The sequence below is a fragment of the Anopheles merus genome, chromosome 2L, assembly GCF_017562075.2.
Source record: "Anopheles merus strain MAF chromosome 2L, AmerM5.1, whole genome shotgun sequence".
Lineage (NCBI taxonomy): Eukaryota > Metazoa > Arthropoda > Insecta > Diptera > Culicidae > Anopheles > Anopheles merus.
The window spans coordinates 53,999,477-54,016,878 of NC_054083.1; the positions used below are offsets into that span (position 1 = coordinate 53,999,477).

The window sequence follows — 17,402 nt, forward strand, 5'->3', positions numbered from 1 at the left end:
GCATTCGGAAGTTGTGGAGAAGATGTATGTGAATGTAAAAAAAAATTGTGTTTTTTTATTTGGTGTTTGCTTTAGCAGCTTAACAAACAAGTGTAACAGCATCTGTTACATTATTTGCGATGCGGGCAGCATCAACCTGTGTCGAATGATGGGTGTCGAACACCGTGTCGGGATGTGAAGTAAAAGAAGCATTCGTGTTTGTTTTTGTGTTGGCATTGCGCTGGGTAATCAGTTTATAGTTTTATTACTTGATCACTGATACGTGCGAGATGTCGGGCATCAAATAGTGAGAAACAATCTTTATCAGTGAACGAGAGCGACGTGTCACTTATTATCGGGCTCAAGGAACGAAGCGGCGGTGCACTATGTACCTTTGTACGTAGCGATACGTTGTTGTTGTGTTGTGTAGCAGTTACACACACCCGCGAGCATACAACATATCTAAGGAGGCTGGATGATAATTTACCATCCCTCCTTTTGCTGTAACCTTCCTCATGTATATAAGTGATGTGCACCTGTGGAGCATTCTCACCCGATTTGACTGCATTGCATTGTGAGCTCTGTGGTGAACAGCCATTGTTCATGCAGCGCACTGCACGTGGGTTTGGTGTGAATGTTTTTGTGCATTTTTTTATCAGTGGAACATTTTAACTAGCATGACTTGTTAATTTTCTTTCCAGAAACCATTGGTGTATGGTCATCAAGCCGGTGCCAGCTTACTGATTATCTCTGGCGCATCCACTCCATCTGCTGCTGCCGTCTATGTACGGCGTAAATCAATCCGAAATTAATTTTTCATCATGATTCAAGGCTACGGCTCGGTCACTCAAGCCCTACTGGGGACGCTTTTAACATGGGGGTTAACGGCCCTTGGATCGGGGCTGGTGGTATTGCTGAGAGGTAATCAACGGAAATCGTTGGATATATCTCTTGGCTTCGCAGCCGGCGTCATGATTGCAGCCTCGTTTTGGTCCTTACTTGCACCAGCGATTGAATTGGCCGAAAATTCGCACATGTATGGCAGTAAAGGCGAGTTTGCTTTTATACCCGTTGCGGTAGGATTTCTGTTTGGCGCTATTTTTGTATACGGTACCGACAAAGTCATCTCTTACTTGGGCATTAACAGCCCAACGATGATGATTGGTAAATATCTGTTATTTTATTATTGTGGAGCTACGATTAATTCGTTCGGTTTGAAATTCTTGTATCGTTTATTTCTAGCTCTTACCAATGCCAACAAAGACAAGGCGGATATTGCCATGGATGATCAAGTCTCTGCTGAGCATGGCAAAAGCTCATACGCTGGAATGGCACCAAATCCTGCAGATCATTCGTTAGCAATCGGAATGGACAGCTTTGCCGACTGCCTTAATGCACAGCACGGTAGCGTGTCTCGGAAGCGAAGGAAGGGTAGCGCTACGACATCGGTCAAGGAACAGGCTGTGTATACAAACAACAGCCAAAGTCAGTTGGACGCACAGTTGTCGCAGTGGAAACGAATTATGCTGTTGGTGGTAGCGATCACTGTGCACAACATACCAGAAGGTTTAGCCGTAGGCGTTAGTTTTGGTGCAATTGGAACGACCGAGTCGGCCACGTTTGAAGCAGCTCGGTATGAGGAGATACGGTCTCTATTGGCGTGCAATACTGTTTGTAATTGATGTTGTTTTATTTATGTTTTAATTCATAGCAATCTGGCGATTGGCATTGGTATACAGAATTTCCCAGAGGGCTTGGCAGTGAGTTTACCGCTACATGCTGCTGGGTTTAGTTTGGGGAAAAGCTTTTGGTACGGGCAGCTTTCGGGCATGGTGGAACCTATATTTGGAGTGCTCGGGGCAGTTGCTGTCAGTGTCGCCACCATCATACTGCCATATGCCTTATCGTTTGCCGCTGGCGCCATGATTTACATAGTAGCCGACGATATTCTACCGGAAGCACATGCCAGGTACGATCTTTTGCAACTAGAATGCAACTAGTAATTATCGGTTTAGTAAGATATTAGCTAACTGCAAGATTGTATACATTCCAGTGACAATGGACTAATAGCAACGTGGGGTACGATCGCAGGCTTCGTAGTAATGATGTGTCTAGATGTGGGGCTCGGATAGGATGGATCTGATGGAGAAGTAGTCTGAGTTTTATGGGAATGACTGCGTTCTGGATGACGGAACGCTGCATCTGGATTGAACGAGCCAGTGTCTACTAAATGGTACTTGATTCTAAGTATTATAATGAATTGTGAATTATAATTTTTTGTTACAATCACTTACTTGATTATGGATCAGTGTATAGATTTTAATTTAATTTTTATCGGCACACTACAAATCAGAAACATAGTGCTTAAATAAACATCTAATTAATGCTGATAGTAGCGGTATAATTTTAAATGGTTTGTTTGCTATCTTGCATCAGGTTGATGTACGTTTCAATCGAAATAATGTCACATTTCGTAAATCAAAGCGCGTTGATGGCATTTTCAGCTTCTACATTTTAACATTTCGTTCCAGCTTTGTGCACCTTGTGGTCAACAGCCCATTTATTCGCTGCCAAGCGAGCTGTCAAATAACCGTCTCCCATAATCCGTGGCCTTTGATTATTCGTGCAGTACAGGTGTTGTGAAATGCGAAAGTATTGCATGCTTCACAGCAAATAATATAAAAATAGTGCAAAAGTATTACGAAATTCGCAATAAGATGATTCGAGCCACGAGCAGGCTCACAGGATCGGTATAGGAGACGATTGGTAATACCTAATTTTGTCATTCTGTTTAACCTTTGCAATTATGTTTGCAGCTTTGCCGCGAGGTTCGCGTGGGGTTCGCCGTAAATCTGGTGCATTCGGAAAACCGGACCCCAACCGAATTAGGTTGCTCATATGTTGCTCACCGATGTCCCACAACTACAATCCGAAATGCGCGAAAGATATATACCGGACGTATATTGGCCACTGTATCGACGAATGTGCACGATGTGGAATCTAAAGATGGCTTTCTGAAACGATTTATTAAGAAAATGGGATGGATTGATAATTCTGCTACAAGATTGCGCGTTTCCAGCTGTTTACTTTACGAATCCGTCGTTGACCATATCAACTATTCGCAGTTCTTCGAGTACTTCAATATGCCAGATACGTTCAATACCTGGTTCTTGATCACGGAACTGCATGTATGGATGTTGCTTGTACGGTCGATGGCAGAAGGGGATGAAAAGGGCGCCGCTGGACGATTTATGCGTAATTGCATCGTAGAAACCATGTGGAATGATGTGACTACCCGCGCCAAACAACTGACAATGGACAACCCATCGGCGGTGCGTCCTCAAATACAGCAACTCTCCGAACAGTTCCAGGCAGCGCTGATATCGTACGACGAGGGTATTAGCTACGACGATAAAGCGCTAGCGGCTGCTTTGTGGCGCCGGTTTTTGGGCGGACGATGTGACGACTACGAAAAGCTGGAGCTCTTGGTCGGATATGTACGCAAGCAGGTAGGTCGATGAATGAATGCATCCACCGTACAAAATATGGATTCAACATTTGTTCAACGTCATTCTGTAGGTCTCGATGCTTGATCAGCTAAGCAGATACGATTTTGCTATCAAACCAGCGATCAAATGGGCACCATTAGTAGAAAGTAAACAACCAACATAGCCTAAACGGTCAAAAGATTGAACGAGTTTTCGGATCCAGGCTATGCACTGCCGTATGTACTACCCGAGGCCGAATGGTTCGAGAAAGTAGTTCTATGTAAAGGTATGTGCATTATTTATACATAGCAGAACATGTCGTTCGGTTGAAATGTGATGTACCTGTAGGCGATGGTGCGCATAAGGGATGAAATGAAATAATTTATCTGTGTTGTGAAGCGTACTTCTATGTTTTACTTCCACATGAATAACAACAATCTTAAAGCAATCCATTTTAAATTCGTGTACAACAGTGCAAAAACAAATCTTTTTGATATTTTTTTGTTCAAATTCTTAACAGCAAACAAACATCAAACAAAGTTAAACTTTTCAGTTTTAAGATTTCTTTCAATTTGTCCGTATATAACGGATTGCACGATTAGCTCAACCAAATAGATTAATTAGTGTAAAGTAGCTATTTGAATCCTGAAAATTAGTTGAATAATAACGAAAATAAAATGACTCGTTCGTCAGCATATCATGTCCAGCAAACAATAAAGTAATATCCGAAATTAGCAGAATCTACCTACATTTCCAAGATTTTTAAAAAATACTTTTGCTACTACTTTTTACTGTTTTGCTTAGAAATGATTGAAATGTTTACTTTCCCTAATAGTTTCAATTTACTAGTTAATTTAACTTGGTTACAGGGGTACGCAATGAAATTAAAAAAAAACCGTTTTACTCTAAGGTATTGGAATCAGTTACCATATCGGTCCTGGAGTTGATATTAAACCCATTCCGGTCCTGGACCTAATACTAAACCTATTCCGGTCCTGGAGCTGATTACGAACCCATACAGGTCCTGGAACCGATACCGAACCCATTCCGTTTCTGGAACGGATACTGAACTCATACCGGGCCCCGAACTGATGTTGAACCACTATAGATTCTGAAATAGCTTCCGATTTCATTCCGCTCCTGAACGCTCCCGCCCCTTGATCTGTTCTGGATTCGGAACGAAACTAGAACCGGAACTGTATCTGGAACAGATACAGTTGCTGTTTCGATCGAGTAACTGATTTCGCTGGTCGAAACCCCATACTCGCAGTATAAGTGCAGCGCAGGAAATAGTGTAGTAATAAATCGTAAGAATTTTAGCCCAATTTGTATTGCGATTATGATGATTAGTTCGGAACAATCTTCTACTCATATGAGAACAAATTGAAAGCATATCGACAGTCCTTGTATTATTATTTGTTGTATATTTATTCAAATATCTTGTACTTCAAATATTTGTAGTTAAAATATGGCCTATATTACGAATACAATTTTAAAACGTTCAATCGTATGAAATTAACTGGCATACTCACGATTAAAAGAGAGCTCGTGAGTATTGTAGTTTTTAGGCATTTGCATAGGGAGTATTCGTATTTTTATGCGTTGGTTTCTTACGATCACCTGGAGCTATTGCCACTTTTTAACTTTAGGGCCGTAGTATGAAGATCCCAATCGTACATTTGCAGTGCATCGCTGCATTCCTGTAGCGAGAGATTAAATGATTCGAGAATGGTTTGCAGCTTGCATAGCTTGATTGCTTTGTGTATATCCCAGTCAATAAACTCCAGCGTTAGCAAACATTGTGCAGGAGAAGGCTAAAGGCGAAAAAAAGAAAATAGATTGTGAAAAAACATTCTGCCTGCGTGGAAGAGTGGGCGAACGCTACCTACCTTTTTACCAAGGACCTTTGACATGATTCTTACTTCGTCGGACTCTAGTCCTCGGGCACGTCCTTTTGGCTTTTCGGCAAACTCTAGCAAATCTTCACAGCTGACAAAGTTCATGGACTTTTTCAATTCGCCTTCGGTAGTTGGCTGTGTGGTACGATCATGCTGTTCATTTTCGGCACTGGGTGGTTTGATCGGTTGCCGCGTTTGGTGGAATTCGCTGCTATTAATACTGTCAAAGACAATGGACGCTTCAAACCCGTCCACCAGATCGGTAGCCGCCGTTGAACCTCCGATGCCGTGTGGTGTGGGACAGGAGTCGGCGTCATTCTCTAATATCGATTCACAGTGCAGCGAGGCTGTATCAATGCAAAAGCTGTTGTGCGTCTGAAAAATGTCCAAATTTTCGTACGTTGGATCGCGAGATTCCGACTCGGGGGCAATGGAAGAGAGCATCAGTGGTGCTGGGGGTGGTGGAGGTGGTGGTGGCTGCCTTCTTTGTGCCGACGCACCCAACACGCCTGCATCACTGGCCGTTCGTCGACGTGTAAGAATTGCGCTAGCAGCTGGTATAGTGGCAGGAAGTGTTGTTGTGGTTATCGTGTTCGATAATGTGGAAGAGTGTTGTTCACCGCACACCATAGGCAGAGGATTAGCCGATACGCTGGGAAAATTGTTCTGTAGAAATTCCTTGCTGTATCCCTTCTGCTGCGCCAATTGTTCGGTTGCATTCGAGGGCAAATCAGCAAGAGCTTCATCGATTTCGCCCAGCTTAATTGATTCTATGGATTTGTGCAATACATCCAAATTGCTGCACTCATCCGGATCGTTTCGCAGATGGTCGTCGTGGATGTTGTTGCCAGCTGTGGTGGGTTCTGCCGTATCCGTGATAGAAAACACGTCTGATTTTTCATCGATCGGTGTAACTTGGGTGACTTTATTCAATGTACGCTGCAATCCAGCCGCAGGTATTATTAGCGGATACTTCCTGACGTGCCGTTTTTGATTGACTGGTATCGTTTTGTTGCGGTCACGAGGAGGCAAGGGAATTGGATTATCCGTCCCTTCGGCGGCAGTTCTCGTTTCGGTCAGAGTTGATGTCAGCGCATTGTTATACGTGTACTCGGGATTCGTCAGGTAGCTTGGGCTTTCGGCCTGATTTGTTGAGCCTGACGCCGTATCCAGCTGCTCTTCCCATGGCACCTGATGGGTGCTAATCTTGTTCTTTGATCGCGGTACGATGGAGAAATTTTTGTTCCTCATCATACGCAGTGGATTACATTCGGCCGTAATATTGTCGCACATTGATCCTTCGGAGAGCAGCAAATCGGCTTCTTCTGGAGACTTGGGAGCAGGTTCTGACGGTGGGGAACAGCAATCGATGTCCTTGAATCGGAAGCTCGCGGTTGCAAGAGAGTTAGTCAATTTTGCCCGTGGCAATGTGGAAGAGGTAAAGCTACTGTTCCCTCCTTGGCCGACACTGTTCGAGAAGCCGCCGCTGGCACCTGACGTACAAGGGTTTTCTACCAGGCTGTTGTACGCTATTCGTGCCTCCTCGGTAATTGTGCTCTGTAACAGGGAAACAAGGAAAACAGGGAAGGACGGCCAAAGCAAACAGTCAAAACAAAATTAAAGAAATAAAGACAAAACCAAAAAATAATAAGCGAATACAAAACATAATTAATAATAAAGATACCAAATAAACCAATCTTAACGTAACACAGGTTAGTACAACGTTTCTGAAATTTGGCGTTGTTCCACTCTTGATGCTTGAAACCATCAAACAGTGCTATCTAAATTTCGACAGGTAGAAAATTTGCATTAAATAATAATAGTGATCTCCTAGAGCACAAGGAAACACACTAATAAAGACACTTTTTTTTTGCTATGCATGCAGAAAATTTTCCCTTGTTATTCATGTGTATTACGATACATCGCAAATAGAAAAGACAAATAGTAGAGGCTCAGTTTGAAAACGACCGATCTTTCCATTTAACGTCAGCTTCTGTGTGTCTAATTAGAAAGATAGTTGGAGTATACCCTACCGCGTACCTACGATGCTCGTTCAAACATACTGCAACAGAATTCCTCTTTCTGTATTTACACTGTGTTTCAAGCGTCAAGCCGCTTTCAATTATCGGTGCTTCAATATTGGCAAACGTTTTTAATCAATAGAACCTAATGTTACGATTTATCGAATGGTGATACACTTGAGTAATTCTTACGACGTTGTAACATAACCATAATATGTGTGATTAATTTTAATTGTTATTTTCCAAAACTGTTCCATTATTGCTTTCAATATTGTGCAATGCCGTTAGTTTGTTAGTGTCGCAAATGTCTTATTTTAGAGCATATCTTTTTGACACTCATATCATAATATAGTAAATGGAGTGTAGGGTGTAGTCTCGATCAAACTTTTGCCAGTTGCGTGCTTTGAAAGGAAACATTAGGGATTAGGTTCCCCATACACGATAAGAATCGCTGGTTGGCGACTCTCAAAGCTCAAACACATTGTTACGCCCAATTAGAAATGGTCAAAAAGCTAACGTAAGGTTCGCTAGTATTGTTGGGTAGTGCATACATATACCGTTTCCAATGACTCAAGGTGCTGGAGAGGGAGGCATGATCGGTAAGCATTCCACAGGACGGCGGAAATCAATGGAGTCTGTCTCGGTAGAGGACGTATCACTGGAATAGTGTCTGTCCGATTGCCCAACGCTTTTGTAAATGGTTGCTGGCTGTTGCTGTCGCCAGAGCATATCATTGTGTTTCACGAATGCGCCATGTATCTTTTCTGGCCACTGAAATCCTGGCTGTGGCTGAGCTTGCAAGTGTGTGGCAAGTGTTGCGTTTGTTCCTGCGATTGGCGTCACTGGATTAGTTTTAGCAGTCGCTGGGATGACGGTCGGTTTTTGAACTGGTTGCTGTCCTTGCCCGGCTGCCGTTCCCGTCGGAAAGTAGCTTTGTGTGGTGGGGCTTTTGCCTGTCAGCTTCGAAACGTCGAACTCTGAGTAGAGATACTCTCGCTCGAGAGCCTTGTTTGTGTAGTTCGGCGTTTCGGTTCCGCCAAACTTGGCACCGCTCACTAGCGATGCGGATCCTGGGGATGAAGCAGCTGGTACCATGGACGATGAAGCTGCAGCTACAGCTGCTGCAGGCACCACGGCCGCCGGCAGCTTGTGCGTAGATGTGGTCGTTAACTTTCCTTCCGATTGTAAATGCGCATGGCGTACTCCGAATTCGTAGATGCTTTCGTCTTCCTCGTCATTGTCTCTAATACCGAAGTCGTCAGCGTAGTGATAGGGAGGGTGCTGTAAATGATTATAATACTGGCGTCGGTCGCTGTGGTAGTTATATTGTGGAGCACTTTTGATGCTCGCATTTGAACCGTAGAGCTTATCCTGGCTGCTGGCACTGTTGCTATTTGATTTTCGAGTCATGTAATGATGCCTCCGGCGCCGAGTGGCCGTTGTGTGAAGCCGGGTCCGTATGTCACATTCGGAATGGGCTAGATTACGGTCGAGTTCGCTCTCACTGCTAGACGAAGAGCTGTCGACCATGTTTATCGGATTGTAGCTCAGACGTCGCAAGTTCCGAGCGCGAATGCTTCTAGGTTTGTAGGTTATTACATTACGCGCTGTTGTTAGTAGTGGTGGTACCGATGGCTGCGATTCACTCTGCGTTTTGACAATCGTTCCACTTTTATTAGAAGTTAGCGATGGTTTCAGTTCATAGTTTTCCGTAAAGGATAAAGATCGTTGGCGTACTGCGGATGCGGATGGGGCAGTTATAGAAGCTGAACTATCTTCATACTTTCGGCCCTGCATTGGCGTGTTGTAAATTTGATAGAGCTGGTTTATTTTTTGGCTTTGCTGCTGTTTGCTACCAACAGCGCCCGTGTGCTGCAGAACGGAAGCCGAGCCAAGCACCTGGCTTTGCTGTTTGCGCGTCAGCTCTGAAAGATATTCATTCTTGATGTTGTAGTAATCCGACCGTTCCTTCGGGCGAGCGTCAAATGAACGAAATTTAAAATCGCGAATACCATACTTATTGTTGTGATCTTGCTGCATCGTTGGCTTAGGAGACGTTCCGTTTAACTCCGAGAAACAGCGACTGACTCCGCCACTGGTTGGAACATTTCCAGCAGCACTTCCTCCCAAACCAATGCTTGGCGGACTCTTGCCGGTGACGGACGATGATCCGGAAGATCCTTTCTCGCTGAGAGCACAATTTACCCGCGAATTGGATGATTCAATTGAAGAATTTCGTATAAGCGATCCTGATGGAGGACTCTTTTGAAATGGCGACGATGAACACATCATGGAAGAGTAACATTCGACGAAGAGCGTTTCGGCAGAATCCGCCTTTTCGAGCTCGTGGTAGGTCTGTAGAAAGTCCAGATTCAGCGCATTTAGAGTTTTTTCGATATCCAGCAAATTTTCTCCAATCAAATCACGCGTTTTGCTACCGTTTAGTTTAGCCGTCACCGAAGAAAGGTCAGTCGTCATGTTGAATGGCTGTTTGCTTAACAACTCCCGCGACTTCTTGAAACAAAAGTCCGACGATTCTTTGTCGAACAGGGGAATTCTGATGTCATTGTTCTGGCAATTTTCTATCCCTGTCAGAGATCGATAGCGCTATTTGAGGCAAAGCAGGATATTTGCCATTTTGCAATTATAACGTAAACCCGTATTAAACACGCAACCAAACAATATATAATAAAGAAAAACAACAAATCCGTATGGGAAGAACATATCATAGTCGAGTTTTGGTTGGTGCCAGTATTAATGCGTGTGTTTGACGGTTTGTGGGTCGTGTATGCAAACAAGAACACCAAAAGGATAAGGGAAAAGTAACGCAAAAATGGAGGGAAAAATCGTTTGGGGAAACTTGTTGTTATATCCATTTGCGTATACGAAAAACAAACTACAGATCAATAGAATCATCGAGTTCATCTATGAACTGTACGGTATTTCATATTCATGTTTGTGTGATAGTGAGCATTGATAATATATGTGATGATCATGTTGAATGTGATTTTTTATGAATCGAGTATGTAGATGGTTGAACATATTAGAACACACATACGGATATGAAAACGAAAGCGATTTGAAAGTTACACAATCAAAACAAAAAGTTTAGAAAGAGAAAAAGAGTGGGGGTAGACAGAGAAAAAGATTTGAAATCCATTTAAAACACGAGCCGAAACATAAAAATTTAACACAATTTAGCAATAAAGTTAATGGAAATGCAACAGAGTTGTCGATGGGCGTGAGAGAAAAAAGAAAAGAAACATATTTTTGAATGATAAGGGATGTTAACTCAAATACATTTATATACAGAGCCAATATGGAAATGAAGCGTATGAGATGTAGAACGTACATATGTAGGGAATAGAAGTGGGACACGGGATTGCTCATGCCGTACCGTAACATGAATGTGGATCAGGATACAACACGGCAGAGCGGTACTTTAATGAGCATATGACATCTGAAATGGTGTGCATGCAAGGGTATTGGATAACCGATATGTAGTTATTGAGTATAGTGTACCTGTAAATCCGGCACATTGTTCACTTCCTGAGAAAAGTTACGTTTCTCGCGATACGAATTCGTTAACGTATTCGAACTGTGAGGGTGGTGCTGTCCAGAGCCTGACAATATACCGTGATCTTTGTCCTGTAAGCCGCGCCCGGCATGTGAAGAGCTTCCAGCGCTCAAGCCAGAGACGTGCGGCTGATTGCCCGCGATGCTACTATTCGAGGAGCCTCGTAAACCATCACCTCCAACCACATTGTGGATGTGTGGAAAGCGGAAGCTGAATTTACGCTTCGGGCTCAATGTTTGATGGTTTGCATCGGTCACCAGGTCCGTCATGGATCTGTGCAAATGGGAACGAGAATCAATAATAAACAGAGTCCGTACAACAGCTGTGTGGTTAGTTTTGTAAACTTACTTGGCACTTATTTCATTTGCCATTTCAATCACTTGATTCAACAGTTTTTCATCTTTCATTGAAATGGGCTTAACTGTGCTGGCTTTCTTGGGTTTTGCTTTACTTCCTACAAATGAGAGCAACGAAAAGGGAACATTATTATACGCTGCGTACCAGGGCATAGGCGCTGCTACCAGTTTATGGCACGTTCATCACCTTTGCTACCAAGTGTTCCCGCACTAGTAGAGGAACTAGTTTTTCGGCTCATTTTAGACGATAGTTCTGCCAGCTCGTTACGCATGTTAGTATTCTCCGCGTCGGGGGACAGCGGTACACCCTGCTCAGAGATTGTGCTCATGGATTTGAACACATGTTCCATTTCGTCCATCAAAGAAGGTCCTTGATCGAAAACTTTCTCCGTGGCGATGTCATCGTCGGAGATTTCATGATATTCATGCTGATTTTGCCCATCCCTTGAGGACGTTGCGACCTTTGTGAGAAGAAGAATATAATTAAAATATTCAGCATGCAGCATATTTTTCGGTTTACAATTTACAGTGTCCATAAGAGATAGTAGCTATGACTTACGGCTGTGTTATTGTAGGCTGCTGCATTATCCCCATTATCGTCAGCATTGATGAAGGGATTCGAGTCCTTGAAACCGCTATTACGGAAATCAAATGCGCTAGTTGTGAGACCATCGACAACAGTACTTGCAGTGCCGCCGTGGTCAATTATATGATGATGATTTTCGCCGGCGTTTATGAAAGATTGGTGACCGGCTAGCTGCAGCGTTTCGGAAAAATAACCGCTCGCAGTTTGAATGGAATCCGGACTGGTAGGCGTTGGAGGAAGTAGCAAAGGCGTTTGTTCCAAATCTTCGGAAGGCTTGTACGGTGTTACAATTTGGCGTGGAAGCTATAACGAAAATGTGTATCAGTAACTGAGTATTGATGAGACAAGAGCTTGCTATTGAACAGAACATTGCTTACGTTTTGTGGGCTAGATAAAAAGGCAACATCTCCAAATGAAACTCCATCGATCCCAACATGGCCGGTGTGTTTTAGATCGTTCTGTGGCCGGGAGATCATATCAGTGCGTATTTTGCGCTTGCTAGATCGCTCAGCTGTTCTGCAGAAGCTGTCCCGATTTACAGACGATGGCAGACTATCTAGGTAGGCCACCGTATTCGCAGGGTTGAACAAACCCGTCTTGCCCGAATTGAGCACACCCTTCCAGTACGGCGCGTTATTATTCTTATCCAAAACGGTGATGATTTCGCCTTGACGGTACATCAGGTAATCTTTTTTGTGCTCACTGTATGCTACGATTGTTTTCAACTGTTCCGGCTTAATGTCGGGAAGCATAAGGAATATATCGCTGAATTTGGGTCGTTTGGCGGCATCATGTTGCCAGCATTTCAGCATAAGAGCGTAATATTCCTTAGGGCAGCATTCTGGTTTCTCGAGCCGTTGGTAGTGTGGTTCGTCTATTGCTTCCAAAATTTGATGTCCGGTCAGGGCAGCCCAAGGTTGAAATCCGTACGAGAATATTTCCCACAAACAAACACCAAACGCCCACACGTCCGATGCGTGCGTAAATCGTAGAAAGTTAATACATTCCGGTGCGCACCACGCAATCGGCAGCTTGAGATTAACGTTAAAGTTCGTTTGATAATAGTCCTTTCCGACGCCGAGCGCTCGGGATAAGCCAAAGTCGGAGATTTTCACCTTGTTCTTGCTGAACACTAGAATGTTACGGGCGGCCAGATCGCGGTGAATGAAGCGTTTGTTTTCGAGATACATCATACCGTTGCAGATTTGCGACGCAAATTCACACAGCGTGGGCACGGTGAGAAAGCTCACTCGCAAACCCGGGTCTTTGAGGCACTCTAGCAGCGAGCGCAGATGCGCCAGCTCCGTCACGAGCATAAGTGATTCTGTATCGAGTACTACGCCATACAAGCGCACTATGTTTTCATGTTCGATGGAGTGCATCATCGCCGCCTCCTTGAGAAACTCCATCGGGTTGGACTGCATACGCTCCCGGCAAAGGCATTTGATAGCTACCTGTATTCTTTCGGAACCGTTCGTCCACACTCCTTGCTGGACAATCCCGAACTCGCCAGTGCCAAGCTGCTTGTTCACGCATATCGCATCGGGCGGGATGATATGTTTGTTGTTGGGTATTTTGCTCGGCGAAGGGCACGCTTTAATCGGTTCGATGCTGGAGGTCGGACTGTTTGGATTGTTCTCATCCTTGCGTGGCGTTTGCAGCAGCCGACGTATCTTGTTGAGGTATCCGTGCGGATAATACTTTTCGTAATACTTCCGCAAACGTCTGATTTCGGGTCGCGACAACCCACTAACTTGTCGTAGATCCTCATCGGTTGCATACTTAAGATGTGTGACGTTCGTTATCTTCAGTTCGTTTCTGCATATACAAATAGGGTATTATTTAACAAAAACAAACCAATTTTAAAGATTTCCAACGGCTCAGGCAACCTACTTTAGCGAGTTATAATACTGCTGCAACTCGGCTTCTGCCAAAAACTCGTACAAATCCGGCACTTTAGGCTCTGAAAGGAAAAGGGATGTTTTGTTTTTTGTTATGGAGCTTTCATGTTTCTGGTGCGGCAACGATTTGGGTGGGATGGGTGTGAAGCGTTCGTGAAAAAAGTGAGCTTATATGTGCTACATTTAAGTGAAATGCATTATGGATTGTCCCCAAAGCTCTGTTTTTTTTATAATTGTACAAGATTGAAAGCAAACTGCACTCATCTGTCTTCCTAATACATTTGTAGGACGTGAAAAACTGTACCACTTTGCCAATATTTACCCATGATTGGTGCCGCACTCCACATGATGGAAGATACACGCCCTGCACGATGTGTTGTTGTATGTTATTCTGCGGCTTTACGCTGCCCGTCGATCGTTAAATGTGATATAGAAATGTTTCGCACAAATCATTACGCCTTTTTCCGCACATTCATCAGTTTTGATGCGAGGGAGGTTGGTGTGGGAGGAGGCAGTCTGGCGATAATTGCACAGTTTGCATTCCCAAACCCAACACTAGCAGTGTGCTTGTCGAGAGTGCTGATTTCATTCACTGGTCAACTATTGGATTTTGCTTACACGCCACGAGCTGAGGCATAAGTTTTGTATGTTTTCATGCTGGAAGATCTTTACTACGCGAGAATACGTGAGTTATTTTTGGGACGACATCTATTCTTGTAAACTCTATTGTGGCAGGTGTGTAGTTGTGATGGTTAGAGTCGCCATTGTGAAACATTACATTTCACTGCGTCTTGTAACAATCACGAAGTTGAACATTTTCTAGGAAAGCTTGAAATGTAACACTAGAGATTGTACAATAAACAAAAAAGGAATGAATGTTTATGGCTTGCCTAGTGAGTTATATATCTTAAAAACAATCTTAGAAGAGAAAATAGCAAAGAGAATAGCAAATTAGAGCGCTTGTGTCAGATGATAAAATGTCAAAGTTGTCAAAATTGAAACATGTATGGGCTGTCGTAACCTGACAAAACTGTTTGACAATTATGTTTCGTCAAATGTTGAATATTTCCGTTAAATGTGTGGAGTTTTCAAATTATATACGACGAAATTAATATGACCGTTAAAATGATAGCACCGGTTCCATTTTCAATACTTGTCTTATTTGGCACGACAACCGTTATCGCTGGAGGGCTTCCTGTACCACTAATGGCCTTTCAGTGACATGCTGATTACACATATAGCAGGATAGTCAGTCCTACCTATGGGGGCACGGTCCATTCGGGGCTTGAACCCATGATGGGCTTGTTGTTAAGTCGTACGAGTTTATGTATATGTACCACCATGCATTTTATACAATTGCAAGTAAGTAAAATCATAAGTAAGATAATTTTTCGGATATAATTGGGTGTTTTTTTTATAATATGAAAATTCGGCCAGTAGTTGTCTGGATTTTTATTGTATTATTATTAAACCACTCAAAGGAAAAGTTATACCACGTGTCATTAAAACCTATCAATAGGATTCTCTTTGACTAAAACGTGCATATCTTGCTGAACAATTGGTTAAGTATCTGAATTGAGGGAGGGTTTCTCTTTAGATGACCGTTACAAGTTGTAGCTAGTTGTTATGTTGCTAATGGTGGTATGCTGGGCATAAAGTTTAATACATCTCACTAGCTGATAACGATTAAAGTTAGTGTGTGTTTTGTTTACCAGTTTTTGATTGTACACAATGTGATCGTTTATTGAAACATGTTACGTTTAATCAGGTGTCGACTCGGTTACGATAAACATCGAAAGTGAGTTATTCTTATGTAAGAAACAACAAACAAAATTTGAGTGTGTTAATGCACTGCATTATGTTATTTGGATGCGTGCATAAATGAAGGTGAGTCAGTGTTCACACGAAATTAAAATGTTCCTACTGTGCATTACAAACGGTTAAGGTATGAGATATCCAGACGAGATTTGCTTAAACTTTGCGGTGATGCTAACCCTGGTGCGCATTATTTTGTTTGGCTTCACTAGATTTAATCAGTTGAACCGAAGGCAAGCAATATTGTTTGTTTTTTTTTGCGGATGGTGTAACGCTTCCGTTAGTTTTATCGAAATCTTTGTCGAAGAAAATTGAATTTGTAAGGCAATTTGAGTTTGTCAGTCCCTGTGAATCAAATCTGAGTTTTAATGGGATCGGAATTGCTTGTGGTATGAAGGCACCTCTGTTTTCCCTACGATTTGCTACGATTGTTGGCTACGAACGACACTAGTCCAATAATTTGTTTTGTTGCTGTTGTTTGAAAAAAAGGCAAATGTGTTTTTTTTCTTCTTCTTCTGTTTGTTTGGATGTGGACCAAAAAGCGACAAACAACAACGGCTAATGTTCTTCTCTGTTTCTATGTTATGCTTTACAATAGTAATTAATTTGTACGCATAATCAACTCTTTCCACGTTTGGTTGTAAATGGTAGATATCACTATGACTAGCAAGCCACTACTTCGATAGAATTAGCTTTTTTTTGTATGGTTGTGATTTTTTGGTATTGCTCTTTGTTGCATCACAAATGTAGGTGAATTGTTGGCAAGGGTGAGAGTTAGTTCTTATCTCGCGGTGTAGGCGGCCACTAAAACATCGCTAGCGTGCCTTTAGCTGCCCTTTTGTGTGCATTAACACGGTCGTTTCGTTTTCCGCGTGCATCCAGAACCATGGGTGTTCGGGCGGGGTTTGGTGATGTTGAGTTGAAGGTTTTCCAAAGACACATCATCACATGCTGTCTCACATTTTGGTGACGTAGTTTCCGGGAAACGTGCCGAAGCATCCTGTGCGGGCGGACGTGCCGACGTACCAACCATCGTCACATTTCTCCAAAACGTAGACTACATCCCCTTCCAGCAGCTCTAGTTCATCGGTGTTTTGTGGTTTGTAGTTATACAAAGCGCGATAGCTGTAAGCAGACGATCAGAAGTAACTGGAAACTATAGCAACGCGTCATACGGTGCTTGTGCTATATACACTTACGATATAGGTTCATTGGATGTGTCTACATGCAAAACTTCCGTTTTCTGAATCGTTTTCGTTTCTCGTACGATACCGGGCGAGATGCGGCCGTTAGTGTGCGAGTTGTCGAAGTGCGTTGTCAGTGCCTGTGACGTTTGGCTAGTGACTCCCAGAGCGGACTGAGGGCGGCTGACAATTGGTTCGATGTCGTAGCTCTCCTCACCATCGATGTCGGTCAGTATCTGTGAGTGTGTGTGTGTCGAACAGCGAGAGAGAAAGAGCATACATTTTGGTTTAACAGGGCGAAAACACAATGAAATGAGAACTTTTGGCAATGGCTTACCTCTACATACGATACTGGAAAGATTCCCTTTTTGCTTCCTATTTTGCCTTCGAACCAGTTGTCATCCACTCTTCTCGTGAGCGTCACCAGCTCACCCTTCAGCAGCGACAGCTCGACGGCAGTTTGTGCGGTGAAATTGAACTTAGCCCTTGCCTTACCTTCCCGAGTGGGTTTTTTGGGTAGCGGTTGCTTTACATTCACGTTGTCTCTAGTAAGAATCTGAGAACGAGCGTAAATTCATTACATGTGGATTGATTGCT

At 43.2% G+C, this 17,402-nt stretch overlaps 4 protein-coding genes across 16 annotated transcripts in view; 2 read left to right on the forward strand and 2 right to left on the reverse strand.

Annotated features, from left to right (window-relative positions):
* Positions 1-243: 243 nt before the first annotated feature.
* Positions 244-2,390, forward strand: LOC121592955 (zinc transporter ZIP11). Of its 3 annotated transcripts, none has more exons than XM_041914924.1 (5): positions 244-375; positions 681-1,143; positions 1,222-1,612; positions 1,691-1,948; positions 2,033-2,390. In XM_041914924.1, exons 2-5 carry the CDS (start codon positions 801-803, stop codon positions 2,109-2,111), a joined length of 1,071 nt encoding a protein of 356 aa, XP_041770858.1. In that variant the 5' UTR covers positions 244-375; positions 681-800; the 3' UTR covers positions 2,112-2,390. The 3 variants fall into 3 exon arrangements, with proteins under 3 accessions (XP_041770858.1, XP_041770855.1, XP_041770857.1); XM_041914921.1 differs by lacking the exon at positions 244-375 and adding an exon at positions 503-598; XM_041914923.1 differs by lacking the exon at positions 244-375 and adding an exon at positions 513-607.
* A 183-nt stretch (positions 2,391-2,573) lies between these two features.
* LOC121592956 (ubiquinol-cytochrome-c reductase complex assembly factor 1) lies at positions 2,574-4,162 on the forward strand. The gene is made up of 3 exons (XM_041914925.1): positions 2,574-2,729; positions 2,796-3,488; positions 3,559-4,162. The coding sequence occupies exons 1-3, from the start codon at positions 2,697-2,699 to the stop codon at positions 3,649-3,651; spliced, it is 819 nt and encodes a 272-aa protein (XP_041770859.1). The 5' UTR covers positions 2,574-2,696; the 3' UTR covers positions 3,652-4,162.
* A 709-nt stretch (positions 4,163-4,871) lies between these two features.
* Positions 4,872-14,687, reverse strand: LOC121592100 (activated Cdc42 kinase-like). Its single transcript, XM_041913389.1, is given in 10 exon segments — positions 4,872-5,281; positions 5,357-6,922; positions 7,957-9,993; positions 10,909-11,236; positions 11,312-11,417; positions 11,507-11,780; positions 11,879-12,208; positions 12,283-13,723; positions 13,799-13,868; positions 14,129-14,687. Coding segments are annotated over 10 exon segments (6,375 nt in total). The 5' UTR covers positions 14,154-14,687; the 3' UTR covers positions 4,872-5,083.
* Positions 14,688-15,243: 556 nt separating this feature from the next.
* The window catches only part of LOC121594351, a 32,515-nt gene continuing 30,356 nt past the window's right edge, over positions 15,244-17,402 (reverse strand). For all 11 annotated transcript variants that reach the window (XM_041917524.1, XM_041917521.1, XM_041917523.1 and 8 more), the window contains 3 exons: positions 17,143-17,361; positions 16,821-17,041; positions 15,244-16,746 (listed from right to left, as the gene is read on the reverse strand). In XM_041917524.1, the coding sequence (XP_041773458.1) occupies positions 16,578-16,746; positions 16,821-17,041; positions 17,143-17,361 (609 nt within the window). In that variant the 3' untranslated portion in view covers positions 15,244-16,577. The remainder of the gene's footprint in view (positions 16,747-16,820; positions 17,042-17,142; positions 17,362-17,402) is intronic.